The following is a 14,268-nucleotide window of genomic DNA, read 5'->3' on the forward strand; positions in this document are numbered from 1 at the left end:
GAACATGGTGAGAAATGCCTGTAGTTTCAGCACAAGGGAGGATGATAGGCTCCCAACAACATAACAAAAGTTTATTATAAATTTAAAATGGCTAAATAGTATTGTCATTCTCTGTGGGAATTTATAAAGAACTAATACAGTACCATCTTCCTAGTATGCAATCTCATGCTCTCTACATGATATGGTGTAGGGCCCCTATAGGGTATAAGAAATATTAAAAGCAGATGCATATGAATATGTTCCTTTGACAATATCTTCTTAATGAAGAATTTACTAGATAAAAATCAAAGAAATACAATTTGAAAGCAGTAGAAAAACACTATATAAGCAATAAGTAATATATAAAGTTTTTACAAAAGCTTCCTTAATAACAAATGCTTACCTGGCACATTTGTTTCTCGACGTGGTCTAGAAGGAGCCTTGGAATATTAATAACAACATCAGTTCCATCTAAAGTATATTGGTTAACAAGACTAAGGACTGAACTAACAACTTCTCTCTCCTTTTCCAAAAACATGAGTGTTTCATTCACTAAAGTCCACAAAGATCGAACCTTTGAAAACATAAAAAAAAAATATAAGCCTATACATATGTATTTATGTATTTTACAATGTATGCATAAATACCTGCTCACTCTTAACAAATAAAATTATTTTTGTGATGGTATCTTGCAAGAAATTCAAATAGTTGTATTCTAATCATGAAAAAGTTTGGACATTGCCTCCAAAGGAGTTTGAGCCAGCCGTCTTTAATCCCAGCACACTCCAAAGGCAGAGTAGGACGACTCTAAGTTCAAGGCCAGTATGGGGCTACATAGTGAATTCCAGTTTAGCATGGGCTACAGTGAAACCCTACCTGAAAAAGCCTGGCATGGTGGCACACACCTTTAATTTCAGCACTTGGGAGGCAGAGATAGAAGAATCACTATGAGTTTGATGCCAGCCTGAGACTACACAGTGAATTCTAGCCTTACAGCCAGACCTTACTTCAGGGGAATCCTAGCTACAGATTATTGGGCTTCTGTGTGAGAAGGAAAAAACTCAGTAGCAGAGGCCAGTAAGTTAAAAAGCAGATATAAAGGGAAGAGAAAGGAAGGGAGGAGGGTACTTAAGTAAGTTGGTATTGTATATATGAAAGTAGAAGAATAGATTAACTGGGGTGAAAAGGCCCAAAATGAGGTCAGGGGAAGAGATTGAGTAAAGGAAAAGTGGAGGGAGGGCTAATCAAAATCTAAGAGTATGCAAATAAATCATATGGAATCCTCCGCTTTCAGACAATGGAACACTCATGAGCCATAGATCGTTGTTAGAAAATATTCAGTGCCAGGGATGGGATACCTCCAGTGAGTTGTTGGCCAGGGAGGTTCCTGATGCTCCCAAAACATTACAGGCCATTGCCGAGGCCCTTGGTTTCCCACCCGGAATAGATGGTAAGATCCTATTGCTGAAGACTTCACATACTTGGGTTTGCAAAGCCACAGAGAAATCCTGCTAGAACTGAGCTGATAACCTCCTCCATGTAGACCAGCTGACAGAAAGCTGGAAGAAGCCATTCTACATTAGTTCAATGGGAGAAAGAGATACCACCAGTGAAGATACTCAACAGTGGACACTGTAAGCCTTATATTTGGCCAGCCAGCCCAAATGAGCCAACAGGTGCAATAGTGGCACGTCTGTCATGGTGGAAACCAACTGCCCTCCAATTGGACTGGAGGCCCACTCCATGGGGGGAAACACATCCCTGATACTGAAAACTTAAAATAGGGGTGGTCATGAGCCCTAGGGGTGTAACATCTGCTAATGTCTGGATATAGTATGCTTATCAAACTACCCAGTAAGCACTTCTCTTAATATTTATACCCTTATATTAATGCTACTCTCACTTTGGGTAGAGAATCTTCTCTTTTCAGATGGCAGTGACTTTAGGATAACTCAGGAGGTATCATAGTGCTGGGAAGAAGTGACTAGAGTACTGAGTAACATCTCGATCACACCTTCCAAGGCTCAGGGTCTAATGCAGAAGATGTGATGGAAATGTAAGAGCTAAGGGAAGGGTAGGACTTCGTACAACATAAAATGACATAAAATGACCTGGATATCCATGACCTCATAGTGCCTGACACTATCTACACAAGACCATCATAAGAGGAAGAAAAGACCATGACATCAAAATAAAAGAGAGACTGATTGAGATGGGGAGGGGATATGATGGAGAATGGAATTTCAAAGGGAAAAGTGGGGGGGGGGGCATTACCATGGGATACTTTTTATAATCATGGAAAATCTTAATAAAAATTGAGAAAAAAAATTGCTCTGATGAGACTGTTTCAAAAAAATAAAGGAAGGGCTGAAAGGATTGCTTAGTAGTTAAGGTGCTTGCCTGCCAAGCCAAAAAGGATGCAAGTTCTATTCTCTAAGACCTATGTAAGCCAAATGCACAAAGTGGCGCATGCATCTGGAGTGCGTTTGCAGTTTGTACCCATTCTCTATCTATACCTCTCTCTCAAATAAATAAAATGAAATAAATAAAAACTTTTTTAAGTGAAAAATAAAAGAAAAAATTTCTTAGCCCCTCAAGTTTCAGTGAGCACTAAAGAAGTGGTGGAAAACTAATCTAAGGCCAGAAGATGGAGACAAGTGCTGTGCAACACTGGCAGCAAAAGGTTCACTGTATGCATGAATTCACAGCAAGGATGTTTCCTGAACAAGGTTGAGCTGATCAACATCCCGTCAGGAATGGGGGAGGGACTTGTAGAGATCCACCCTTCCCTCTTCTGAAGAGCTATTAGCAGTTAGTTAATAGTTGCTAGGAGGAATCATGTTCTCAGTGGTACAGCCACTAGTAAATTGCCCAAGAGTCAGTAATGAGTCTGCCCCTCATGCTTATGCAAGCAATCCTAATTCAATTCAGTAGGTAAGAGAAAAGGAGGGAAGGAGAAAAAGAAAGAGTAAGGAAGGGAAGGGAAAGGGAAGATAGGAATGGTACTAGTTGGGAAGAAGGGTTTAGGAGTGGCCTATGAATGTGATAAAAATACATGCTCTATTGCCTAGCTCACTGTCTTCTTACAGTATACTCAATAATTTTTTTCCAATATAATGATAATTAAAGAATACTGAAAATCAGGCAGGGCATAATGGCAAATGCCTTTAATCCCAGCACTAAGGAGGCCGAGGTAGGAGGATCACCATGAGTTCAAGCAAGGCCAACCAGGAACTACAGAATGAGTTCAGGTTAGCCTGGGCTAGAGATCCTGCTTCAAAAAAAAAAAAGAATATACAAAGAAGGGGCTGGAGCCAGGCATGGTGGCGCATGCCTTTAATTCCAGCACTTGGGAGACAGAGGAAAAAGGACTGCTGTGAGTTGGGGGCCACCCTGAGACTACATAGTAAATTCCAGGTCAATCTGAGCTAGAGAGAGACCCTACCTCTAAAACCAAAAAAGGGGGGCTAGAGAGATGGCTTAGTGGTTAAGGTGCCTGCCTGCAAAGCCAAAAGACCCAGGTTTGATTCTCCATGACCCACCTAAGGCAGATGCACAAGGTGGTACATGCGTCTGGAGTTTGTTTGCAGCAGCTGGAGGCACTGGCATGCCCATTCATTCTCTCTCAAATAAGTAAATAAACAAAAATATTTTTAAAAAAGAAAAATATGGGGCTGGAGAGATGGCTTAGCGGTTAAGCGCTGGCCTGTGAAGCCTAAAGGACCCCGGTTCGAGGCTTGGTTCCCCAGGTCCCATGTTAGCCAGATGCACAAGGGGATGCACGCGTCTGGAGTTTGTTTGCAGTGGCTGGAAGCCCTGGCGCGCCCATTCTCTCTCTCCCTCTATCTGTCTTTCTCTCTGAGTCTGTTGCTCTCAAATAAATAAATAAATAATTTAAAAAAAAAAAGAAAAAAAAAAAAGAAAAATATGCAAAGAAGGATGTGGTCAAAGTTTCAGTTGGACTAGAGTGTGCAGCGTAATAGCCAGTCATTAATAATGTATTTTCAGATTATTAAAATAGCTTTAGCATTTGCATCTCAATGTAAAAAAATGGTAAGGTAATGTTAATTGGTTTGACCAAAACTTTTTCAGTGGACATTTGTTCTGGCTTTTTCAGGACAGGATCTCACTCTAGCCCAGGCTGATCTGGGATTCATTCTGCAGCCCTAGGATAACCTCAAACTCAGGGCAATTGTCCTACCTCAGCCTCCCAAGTATTGACACTAAGTCTCATACCTAACTGATCAAAACTTCCAATAGTAAATACAAAGATCAACGTATCACATGTACTCCAAACACACAAGTAATACTTAACTATTAAAATCAAATCTAAGGCCTAGAGAAATAGCTTAGCAGTTAAGGCATTTGCCTGCAAAGCAAAAGACTCGGGTTTGATTCCCCAGAGCCCATATGAGCCAGATGCAAAAGGTGGTGCATGTGTCTGGGATGTGTTTGCAGTTGCTAAAGGCCCTGGCACACCCATATTTTCCCTCCCCCCGCCATATATATGTGTGTGGTGTACGTGTGCATGTACACGTGCACCTCTATCTCAAATAAATAGAAATCAATTTTTTAAAAAAGAGAGAGAATCAGGAGCTGGAGAGATGTCTCAGCAGTTAAGGCATTTGCTAAAAATGCCTAATAATAAGCAAAGCCTAATAATAAGCAAGGTTCAATTCCCCAGTACCTATGTAAAGCCAAATGCAGAGTGGCAAATGCACTTGGAGTTCATCTGCTATGGCTAGAGGCCCTGACATGTCCATTCTCATTCTCTGTCTCTTTGCAAATAAATAAATATTTAAAACAAAAAACAGAAAGAATATTCAGCTGGGAAAGGTAGCACATTCCTTTAAATGCCAGTACTCTGGAGGCTGAGGTAGGAGAATCACCATGAGTTCCAGCTAAGCCTGGACCTTGGGGGGGGTGAGGGGGACAGAGGGAAGCATTCACAGCTGTACTGGAAACAATCCAAACATTCATCTAGAGTAACCAGGTTTATTTTGCTATGTTCTACAGCACATAGTAATGAAAATGAAAACTGTACAAGTACACTCCACATAGATAAATATCCTAAATTACTGAGTCAAAAAAGTTATACATGGGCTAGAAAGATGATTTTGTGGTTATGGTATTTCCCTGAGAAGCCCAAGCACCCGGGCTTGATTCTCCAGAACCCATGTTAAGCCAGATGTACATGATGATACACGCATTTGGAGTTTGTTTACAGCAGCTGGAGGTCCTGGCACACCCATTCTCTCTCTTCTTGCAAATAAATATTTAAAAATAATTTTTTATCTCTGGTTCCTTGTCACACATAATAAAGCAAGCAACAGAAGGAAAAAAATAATATATAATAATATATTTTTTAAAGCTATACAAAAAAAACTGGGCGTAGTGGCGCACACCTTTAATCACAGCACTCAGGAGGCAGAGGTAAGAGGATTAACGTGAGTTCAAGGCCACCCTGAGACTACATAGTTAATTCCAGATCAGCCTGGACCAAAGTGAGACCCTACCTCAAAAACAAACAAACAAAAAAGTTACACAAAGAGAACATTCTACTTACTCCTACTAATATAAAGTTCAAAATCAAGTAAAATTAATCTTTTAGAGCGAGGAAGGACAGTTTATCCTTTGGGAAAAACAGCAGCTATGAACTAATGGACGTGAGGAAGTTCTGAGATGCTGGTAATGTGTTATCCTAAACCTGGATACTGGTTACATAAGTGCACTCACTTTGAAAATTTGCCAGGCTGATTTGCACACATTTTGTTTTGTGCTGTTTTGTTGTGGACATAACTATGCCTGCTTTCTTCACTGCTTTCCCTCAAAGACACTTGGCATATAGCAGGTCTTCAATGAACACCCGCTGAATAGCTTGAGTATTTCCTAAAGACAGCACTTACTTTTCCCAGTTACTAGGCCCTCAGAAGCCAAATTAACACCCAAAGCAGCTTGGAAATCATAGAATCACAAGAGTTTGACAGAGATTTCATCCAAATTAAAAATAAAATCTGGGGCTGAAGATATGGTTTATCGGTTAAGGGCTTGCCTGTGAAGCCTAAGGACCCCAGTTAAAGGCTCCATTCCCCCAAGACCCATGTTAGCCAGATGCACAAGGGGGAGCACACATCTGGAGTTTGTTTGCAGTGGCTAGAGGCCCTGGCACACCCATTCTCTCTGTGTGTCTTTCGCTCTCAAATAAATAAATAAACAAAAAAATTAAAAAATTTAAAATAAATAAAATCTGGGCTAGAGAGAAGGCTTAGCGGTTAAGGCAGCTGCTTGTCAAGCCAAAGGACCAAGAATTGACCCCCCAAGAGCCAAGTAAGCTATATGCAAAAGGTGGCACATGCATCTGGAGTTTGTTAGCAGTGCCTGGAGGCCCTGGCACACCATTTTTTTCTCTCTTTGTCTCAAAAAATAAAATATTTAAAAATAATAATTAAAAACTAAGAAAACAATTCTGTCCCTGACGCCCTTATTTCTTATACTTGTGGATTCTTTCCTCCTATCAAGCCAGTCTCAATCTGACTCCTCACTTTTCCATATTTACTATCTCCTTTCAGTTAACATATTTTATTTAGGTAAATTAATACCACAGATTAAGTTATCACACAGATTTTTTTCTTCTTCTGTGGTAAGGGATTTTAAATTGAGATATTTAAAACTGCATTTGATATATGCTAAAATATTTTAGAGGCAGAATGACCATAGCATTTTCTGCATTTCCTTTAATGACTTTAAAAGTAAGGGCTGGAGCCGGGCGTGGTGGTGCAGGCCTTTAATCCCAGCACTCAGGAGGCAGAGGTAGGAGGAGCACCATGAGTTCCAGGCCACCCTAAGAATACAGAGTGAATTCTAGGTCAGCCTGGGCTAGAGTGAGACCCTACCTCAAAAAAAAAAAAAAGTAAGGGCTGGGGATACAATTCACTTGGTAAATTGCTATTAACATTCATAAAGCCCTGGGTTTGATCCCTAACACCACATAAGCCAAGCATGGTGATGCACATCTGTAAATCCAGATGATGCAAGAGGTCACCCTTAGGTGTTATCAGTGCTCTGAGCTAGCCTAGGATATACATAAGATCCTGTCTCTCAAAGAAAAAAGAAAGGGAATAGTACTAGAAAAAGAAATTTAAGAGTTCAATTGTTAGGCGTACTCCTAGCTACTTAGGAGACTGAAGCTGGAGGACTACTTGAGAACACCAGTTCAGAGACAGCCTGGGCAACAAAGGGAAACATCTTTCAAAAAAGCAATTAGCTAGGCATGATAATACATGTGTATAATCCCAATGCTCAGAAAGTAGAGAAAGGAATATTTGCAGTTCAAAGCCAGACTACACTACCTAGTGAGACCATGTCACAAAAGAAGTTGTCTCAGCCAAGTGTGGTGGCACATACCTTTAATCTCAGCACTTGGTAGGCAGAAGTAGGAGGATCGCTGAGAGTTCGAGGCCACCCTGACACTACATAGTTAATTCCAGTCAGCCTGAAGCAGAGTGAGACCCTACCTCAAAAAAAAAAAAGTCTCACCTTTTGAATCTCCTCTTGTATTTTACTTTGGTCATCACAGGATTCCATTCTAGTAAAAATTAAATCATTTAATTAGTTAAAAGAAAATCTCATGGTAATTTATCATTAAAAAAAGCAAAATGGAAAACAAATCTACTTGGTCTGCAAACTGACCCAACAAGAGGCATTCCAACTTAAAAAAAAAAATTGCTGAGCATGGTGGCACATACCTTTAATTCCAACACACTCCAGAAATAGAGGTAGGAGGACTGCTATAAATTGAAGGCCAGCATGGGGCTCTATAGTGAATTCCAGGTCATACTGGGCTATAATGAGACACTCCATGTCAAAAAAAACTAAAAATAAGGGCAGGAGAGATTGCTTAGCAGTTAAGGCACTTTCTTGTGAATCCTAAAGGACCGATATTCCACTCTTCAGGTCCCACGTAAGTCAGACGCACAAGGTGGCACATGCATCTGACATTCTATTGCTACGGCTGAGGCCCTGGCACACCAATTCTCTTTTTGCTCTCTCTCATAAAGTTGTGTGCCACCACACCAAAAAAAAAAAAAAAAAAAGCCTGACATGGTGGCATATGCCTTTAATCCCAGCACTTGGGAGGCAGAGGGAAGAAGATCACTGTAAATTCCAAGCCAGCCTGAGACTACAGTGAATTCCAGATCAGCCTAGGCTAGAGTGAGACCCTACTTCAAAAAACCAAACAAACAAATCCCTCAAGCTCGAAACAACAATGTTTAGAACTATACTAGAAATCAGAACCATGCTCTACTGTTATCATCTAGCTAATGATGTTTATGTTTCTAAGACTATTTCCTCACTTAGGAAATTCAAGAGCCAAACTAGTTTTTAAGGCAAGTTTCAGCTTCAAAAGTCACTTACTTTTTAACTTGATTTTGCAGTCCCACACATTCTGATCTCAAATTTTGTACTTGCTTAACCAATAGTCTGTAAGAAAATATAGAAAATGACTACAATTAAGTAGAATTAAATAATCTTTTGCTTCAGCCTCTGAAAACATTCAACAACTTGCTAAAGGACTCCAGAATACTTTTTGTTTGTCTCACTCTAGCCTAAGCTGTCTAGAAACTCACTCAGTAGGCCCAGGCTGGACTCAAACTCATAACAATTCTACTACCTTAGACTCCACGTGCTGAGAATAATGGTGTGCACCACCACTCCTGGCTAGAATTATTTTTTATTCTCTCCTCCAAGGTAAGGTCTCACTCTAGCTCAGGCTGACTTGGAATTCACTTTGTAGTATCAGGGTGGCCTCAAACTCACAGCGGTCCTATCTCTGCCCCTCGAATGCTGGGACTAAAGGCGTGTGCCACCATGCCCAGCTTTAGAATCCTTTTAATTAACATCTATACAAATTAGGGTCTGCTTAGATGTACCACAACTTCTAGGTTCGGATATTCTGACTTCTTTAAATGGTAGAGGTGAACTCTGCCCATATCGTTGTCTTTAGGCTGTAAAATTAAAAGGCATCTAATACAGTCAGGAAGCACTTATGTTTTCAGGTAATTTCAAAGGATTCTATAGCATCAGTATCAAGAAAGAATACATAAGCAAAATCAGAATTATTTTAAGTTATTTCACTGTAATGTTTAAAATCTAAAACAGCCTAACTTTAAAAATGTAATCTTTCCTTGTCTTCTTTGGATCCTGGCCAAAATTTATAATACTTTCCTTGACACTTTGTGGATTTGCCTTAAAAAGAAATTAAGACACAACCTATTTCTTTATAGGAAAATTGAGGCACCAGTACTAACTAAAATTAAGCACACTGAAAACACTCAAAAAAGGTTTGCAGCAGCCAAGCATGGTAGTGCACACCTTTAATCCCAGCACTGGGAGGCAAAGGTAGAAGGATCATCACTGTGTATTCAAGGCCACCCTGAGACTACACAGTGAATTCCAGGTCAGCCTGGGCTACAGAGACCTTACCTCAAAAAAACAAATAAACAAACAAACAAACAAAACAAAAACACAACTGAAATTTTATTTTTTATGTGTAGGAGTGTCATGTATGTACACATTTGTATGTGTGAGCATGTGTTTGCACACAGGTGCTGGTGCATGTTTGTGTATGTGTGGAGCTCAAATATAAATATTAGGTTTACCATTTGTTCTCTCTTTTTTTGCAACAGGGTCTGTTACTGAACAGAGTTCACCAATTTACATAAACTAACCATCCAATAAACTCTAGCAATCTGCCTGTCTCTGTGCCCAGCATTTTAGAGGGGTCCTGACGATTTGAACGCAGTTCCTTATGCTTAAGCAGCACAAACTTTACTTGCTGAGCCATCTCCCCACTGCCCTAAATAACAGAAATCTTTCTGTTAGAAGTAATGGTACATGACTATAATTTCAGAACTCAGCAAGCTGAGACTAGGGAATTCAGAATTCCAAGCCATAAGAAAACCAAGAGAGGGGGCTAGAGATAGGGCCCAGTGGTTAAGGTGCTTGCCTGCAAAGCCTAATAACTCAGGTTCAATTCCCCAGTACCCACAAAAAGCCAGTTGCACAAATTGGTGCATGTATCTGGCGTACATTTGCAGCAGCTAGAAACCCTGACATACCCATTCTCTCCCTCTCTTCTCTGCTTGCAAATAAAGGGGAAAAAAAAAAAAAGAGAAGCAGCCAAGCATGGTGGCTCAGGTCTATATAAACCCAGAAAACTGGGGGTTGAGGTACGAAGATCCATGTGAGTTCAAAGCCAGCCTGGGCTACAGCATAATTTCCTGGGCAGCCTGAGATAGAGTAAGACTCTGCCTCAAAAAGATAAACTCAGAGGTAGGTGTGGTGGCGCATGCTTTTAATCCCAGCACCTGAGAGGCAGAAGTAGGAGGATCACTGTGAGTTCAATGTCATCCTGAGACTACATAGTGAATTCCAGGTCAGCTTCAGCTGGAGTGAAACCCTACCTCAAAGGAAAAAAAAAAAAAAAAAAAAAAAGATGAACTCAGGGATGGTACGCTAGAGAGATGGCTTAGCAGTTAAGATACTTGCCTGCAAGGCTGAAGTACCCAGGTTCAATTCCTCAGGTCCCACATAAGCCAGATGCACAAGTTGGCACATGCATCTAGAGTTTGCAGCAGCTAAAGGCCCTGGTGTGCCCATTCTCTACCTGCCTCTTTCTCTCCTTCTACCTCTCTCAAATAAATATATTTTTTAAAACTATATGTTTAAAAACAGGGATGGCTCAGCAGTTAAAGGTGCTTGCTAGCAAAACCTGACAGCCCTAGTTTAATTACCCAATACCCACTTAACACCAGATGCTGGGCCAGGTGTAGTGGCATATGCCTTTAATCCTACCACTTGGGAGACAGGTAGGAAGACTGCTGTGAGTTCGAGGCCACCCTGAGACTACATAGTGAATTCCAGTCACCCTGGACAAGACCCTACATCAAAAAAATAAATAAACAAATAAATAAGAGGGCTGGAGAGATGACTTAGCAGTTAAGGCATTTGCCTGCAAAGCCAAAGGACCCAGGTTTGATTCCCCAGGACCCATGTAAGCGAGATGCACAAGGTGGCAAATGCGTCTGGAGTCTGTTTGCAGCAACATGAAGCCACCATGCCCATTCTCTCTATCTGCCTCTTTCTCAAATAAATAAATAATTTTAGTTTTAAAAAGCCAGATGCACAAAGTGGTGCATACATCTGGAGTTTGAAGTAGCAAGAGGTTCTGGCACGACAAGTCTCCCTTAAAAAACAAAAAAAATTAAAAAAAAAAAAACAATGTGCTTCCCCCAGACACAAAATGGCCTAGATATCCATGACCTCATAGTGTGTGACCTACCTACACAAGACCATCCTAATAGGAGAAAAAGATCATAACATCACAATAAAAGAGAGACTGATTGGGGACTGGAGAGATGGCTTAGTGGTTAAGGCACTTGCCTGCAAAGCCAAAGGGCCTCAGTTCAATTCCCCAGTACACATGTAAGCCAGTTGCACAAGGTGGTAGATGCATCTGGAGTTTGTTTGCAATGGCTTGAAGTCCTGGCGTGTCCATTCTCTCTCTCCCTCCCACTTTCCCTCTCTCAGATAAATAAATAAAAATACTTTTAAAAAAGAGAGACTGATTGGGGGGATATGACGGAGAATGTAGTTTCAAAGGGGAAAGTGGGGAGGGGGGGGCATTACCATGGGGTATTGTTTACAATCATGGAAGTTAATAAAAAAAAATTGAAAAGAAAAAAACACCAGGCATGCTGTCATAAGCCTTTAGTCCCAGTACTCCAGAAGCAGAGGTAGGAAGACTGCCACGAGTTTGAGGCCAGTCTGAGATGACACAGTGAATTCCAAGTCAGCCTGGGCTAAAGCAAGACCCTACGGGGGTAGAGGTGCGGGGAAGGGGGGGCACACCAAGAGAAGGGAGGGGAAGGAAGTAGAGAGAGAAAAGAGGAAGAGAAGAAAGGGAATGAGGGAGAGAGGAAGGGAGGAAGGAAAGGAGGAGAGGAAGAGGAATTAGTCAAAAGAAGTCTTTGGAGACTGCCAGTCCAGGTTCAACTCCCAAGCCACCCATACAAGGCCAGACTACAAACTGGTGCTCTTCTACAGCAACAAGAGGCCCTAATGCACCTATACACACAAACAAACACGTATGTGCAAATAAATAAATTAAAAAGTCACTGGTATTATAATATATTCCCTTTATTTACAGTCTCCTTTGGATTCATTTCATATATATGAAGTCTCTAACAGAGCTGTATTTTCATTAATGTCTATTTTCATGATGGTGTCAACATAATTATGACATTTCAAATGTGTGGATGTTAATTTCATTTGGTTATGATAAACCTTATCTCGAAATGTACCTCTGTACACTATTACCAAAGACTAAATGGTGCTATGCTTAAAAGACAAACTAATAGACGGGTTTGAGATAGGCAAAGATTACATCTACTGAAGTTACACTGATGACCACTGTTCAAACACAACAGTATGTTCTAACTTTCAAATTACTTACTGTGCATTTTCCTGATATTTTTGGGTAACATAATATTCTCTTTGCAAAACTCGTAAAAATCTGTTACGTGCTACATGGCATCTGGCAAGGCACCTGTGCATATCTTGTGGCTTTACATTAAATGTGTCTGCAAAATGCAGAGAAGACTCTATATGGAAGACAAGATCACAAAAAAAAAACATCAACCTCAGCTCACTTGTCCTCCCAGTAAGACTGACAAACAACAAGCCAACCTAACATAGTCACTTCTCACTTTTGAAAGCACGTTAGCTGTTACCAAAGACCAAAAGAAGACTCTGAGAAGGATCACTGCAACACTTCAGAGTCCAAGTTTTCTGTTTATCTTTTTGTTTTGTTTTGTTTTTTTGAGGTAGCATCTTGCTCTATCCCAGGCTGACCTAGAATTCACTATGTAGTCCCAAGGTGGCCTCAAACTCAGTGACCCTCCTACCTCTGCCTCCCAGGTGCTGTGATTAAAGGCATGTGACACCATGCCTGGCTAGAGTCTGTTTTTGTCTGCAATAAATCTACTTTACCTGGAACAATACAAAAAGATGTCAATATTCTGTAAAGCAAGAACCGTTTGGTAGTTTTCCTTCTCCCCTGAAGTAAGATCTCGCTCTAGCCCAGGCTGACCTGGAATTCACTATGTGGATTCAGACTGGCCTCAAATTCACAGAGATCCTCCTATCTTGGACTGCTGGGATTAAAGGCATGTACCTTTATACTGTACTGTCAACTGGAAAGGACCTAGAATCATCTATGAGAGATAATCTAGATTACCTTCTAAACAGGGCTGTGAAGGATTATTTCAATTAGGTTAACTGAGGAAGACCACCTAACTGTGGGCAGCACCAATCGATGGCCCAGGTCATAGACTGTATAAAAAGAGTTGCCTGAGTGCAAGTATTCACTGCTCGCTGCTTCCTCACTGTGGGCTAAAGGTGGCCAGCTGCCTCAAACTCCAGTAACTATGCTTTCTCTGCCATGATTGACTGTAACCTCAAATTGTAAACTGTGAAATAAACCCTTCCGCCCTTAAACTTTTTCTGAGAAAGGTAACTAATATAGATCCCACCCAGCATTTAGTATTACTTATCTACATCCCAGCATGTCACATAGAAACCTCCATAATTACTACTATTTAATAGGAAAAAAATCCATTTAACTTATGTGATCTACATATTGAACATTTTAACTAAAACTTCATTAAATCAGAAGTAAGACAAGCTGGGCTAGAGAAGGTTTAGCAGTTAAGGCACTTGCCTGCAAAGCCAAAGGACACAGGCTTGATTGCCCAGGGACCACGTAAACCAGAAGCACAAGGTGGCGCATGGGTCTGCAATTTGTTTGCATCTGTTGATGGACCTGCGTGCCCATTCTCTCTTTCTCTATCTGCCTCTCTCAGAAAAAAATAAATATACATACATACATATATGTGTATGTATGTATGTATGTATGTACGTACATACGTACGTATATTCAATTCTAAAAGGAACCTCAAAGTTACAGAAAAAAAGAAAACCTGGCATGGTAGCACATACCTTTAATTCTAGCACTTGAGAGGCAGAGGTAGGAGAACTACAGTGAGTTTGAGGACAACCTCAGGCTATATAGACTACATAGCCTGGACTAGAGTAAGACCCCACTTCAGAAAACCAAAAAAAAGACTGTCAGAATAAAAAGTTTACAGAGTATAAATCTGACTAACCTCTACAAGAAATAATCTGGCAATATTCAAGCAAATTTCAAAAGCACACTTCCTTTGACTACGC

The 14,268-nt window shown here is 40.6% G+C and overlaps 1 protein-coding gene across 1 annotated transcript in view; it reads right to left on the bottom strand.

Moving 5' to 3' along the window:
- The window catches only part of Haus6 (HAUS augmin like complex subunit 6), a 56,010-nt gene that overhangs the window by 28,009 nt on the left and 13,733 nt on the right, over positions 1 to 14,268 (bottom strand). Inside the window, 4 exon segments of the mRNA XM_045151583.1 lie at positions 383 to 553; positions 7,516 to 7,564; positions 8,395 to 8,460; positions 12,494 to 12,641. Coding sequence (XP_045007518.1) covers positions 383 to 553; positions 7,516 to 7,564; positions 8,395 to 8,460; positions 12,494 to 12,641 — 434 coding nt within the window.

This window comes from Jaculus jaculus, chromosome 1 (genome assembly GCF_020740685.1).
Source record: "Jaculus jaculus isolate mJacJac1 chromosome 1, mJacJac1.mat.Y.cur, whole genome shotgun sequence".
In the NCBI taxonomy this organism is placed as follows: domain Eukaryota; kingdom Metazoa; phylum Chordata; class Mammalia; order Rodentia; family Dipodidae; genus Jaculus; species Jaculus jaculus.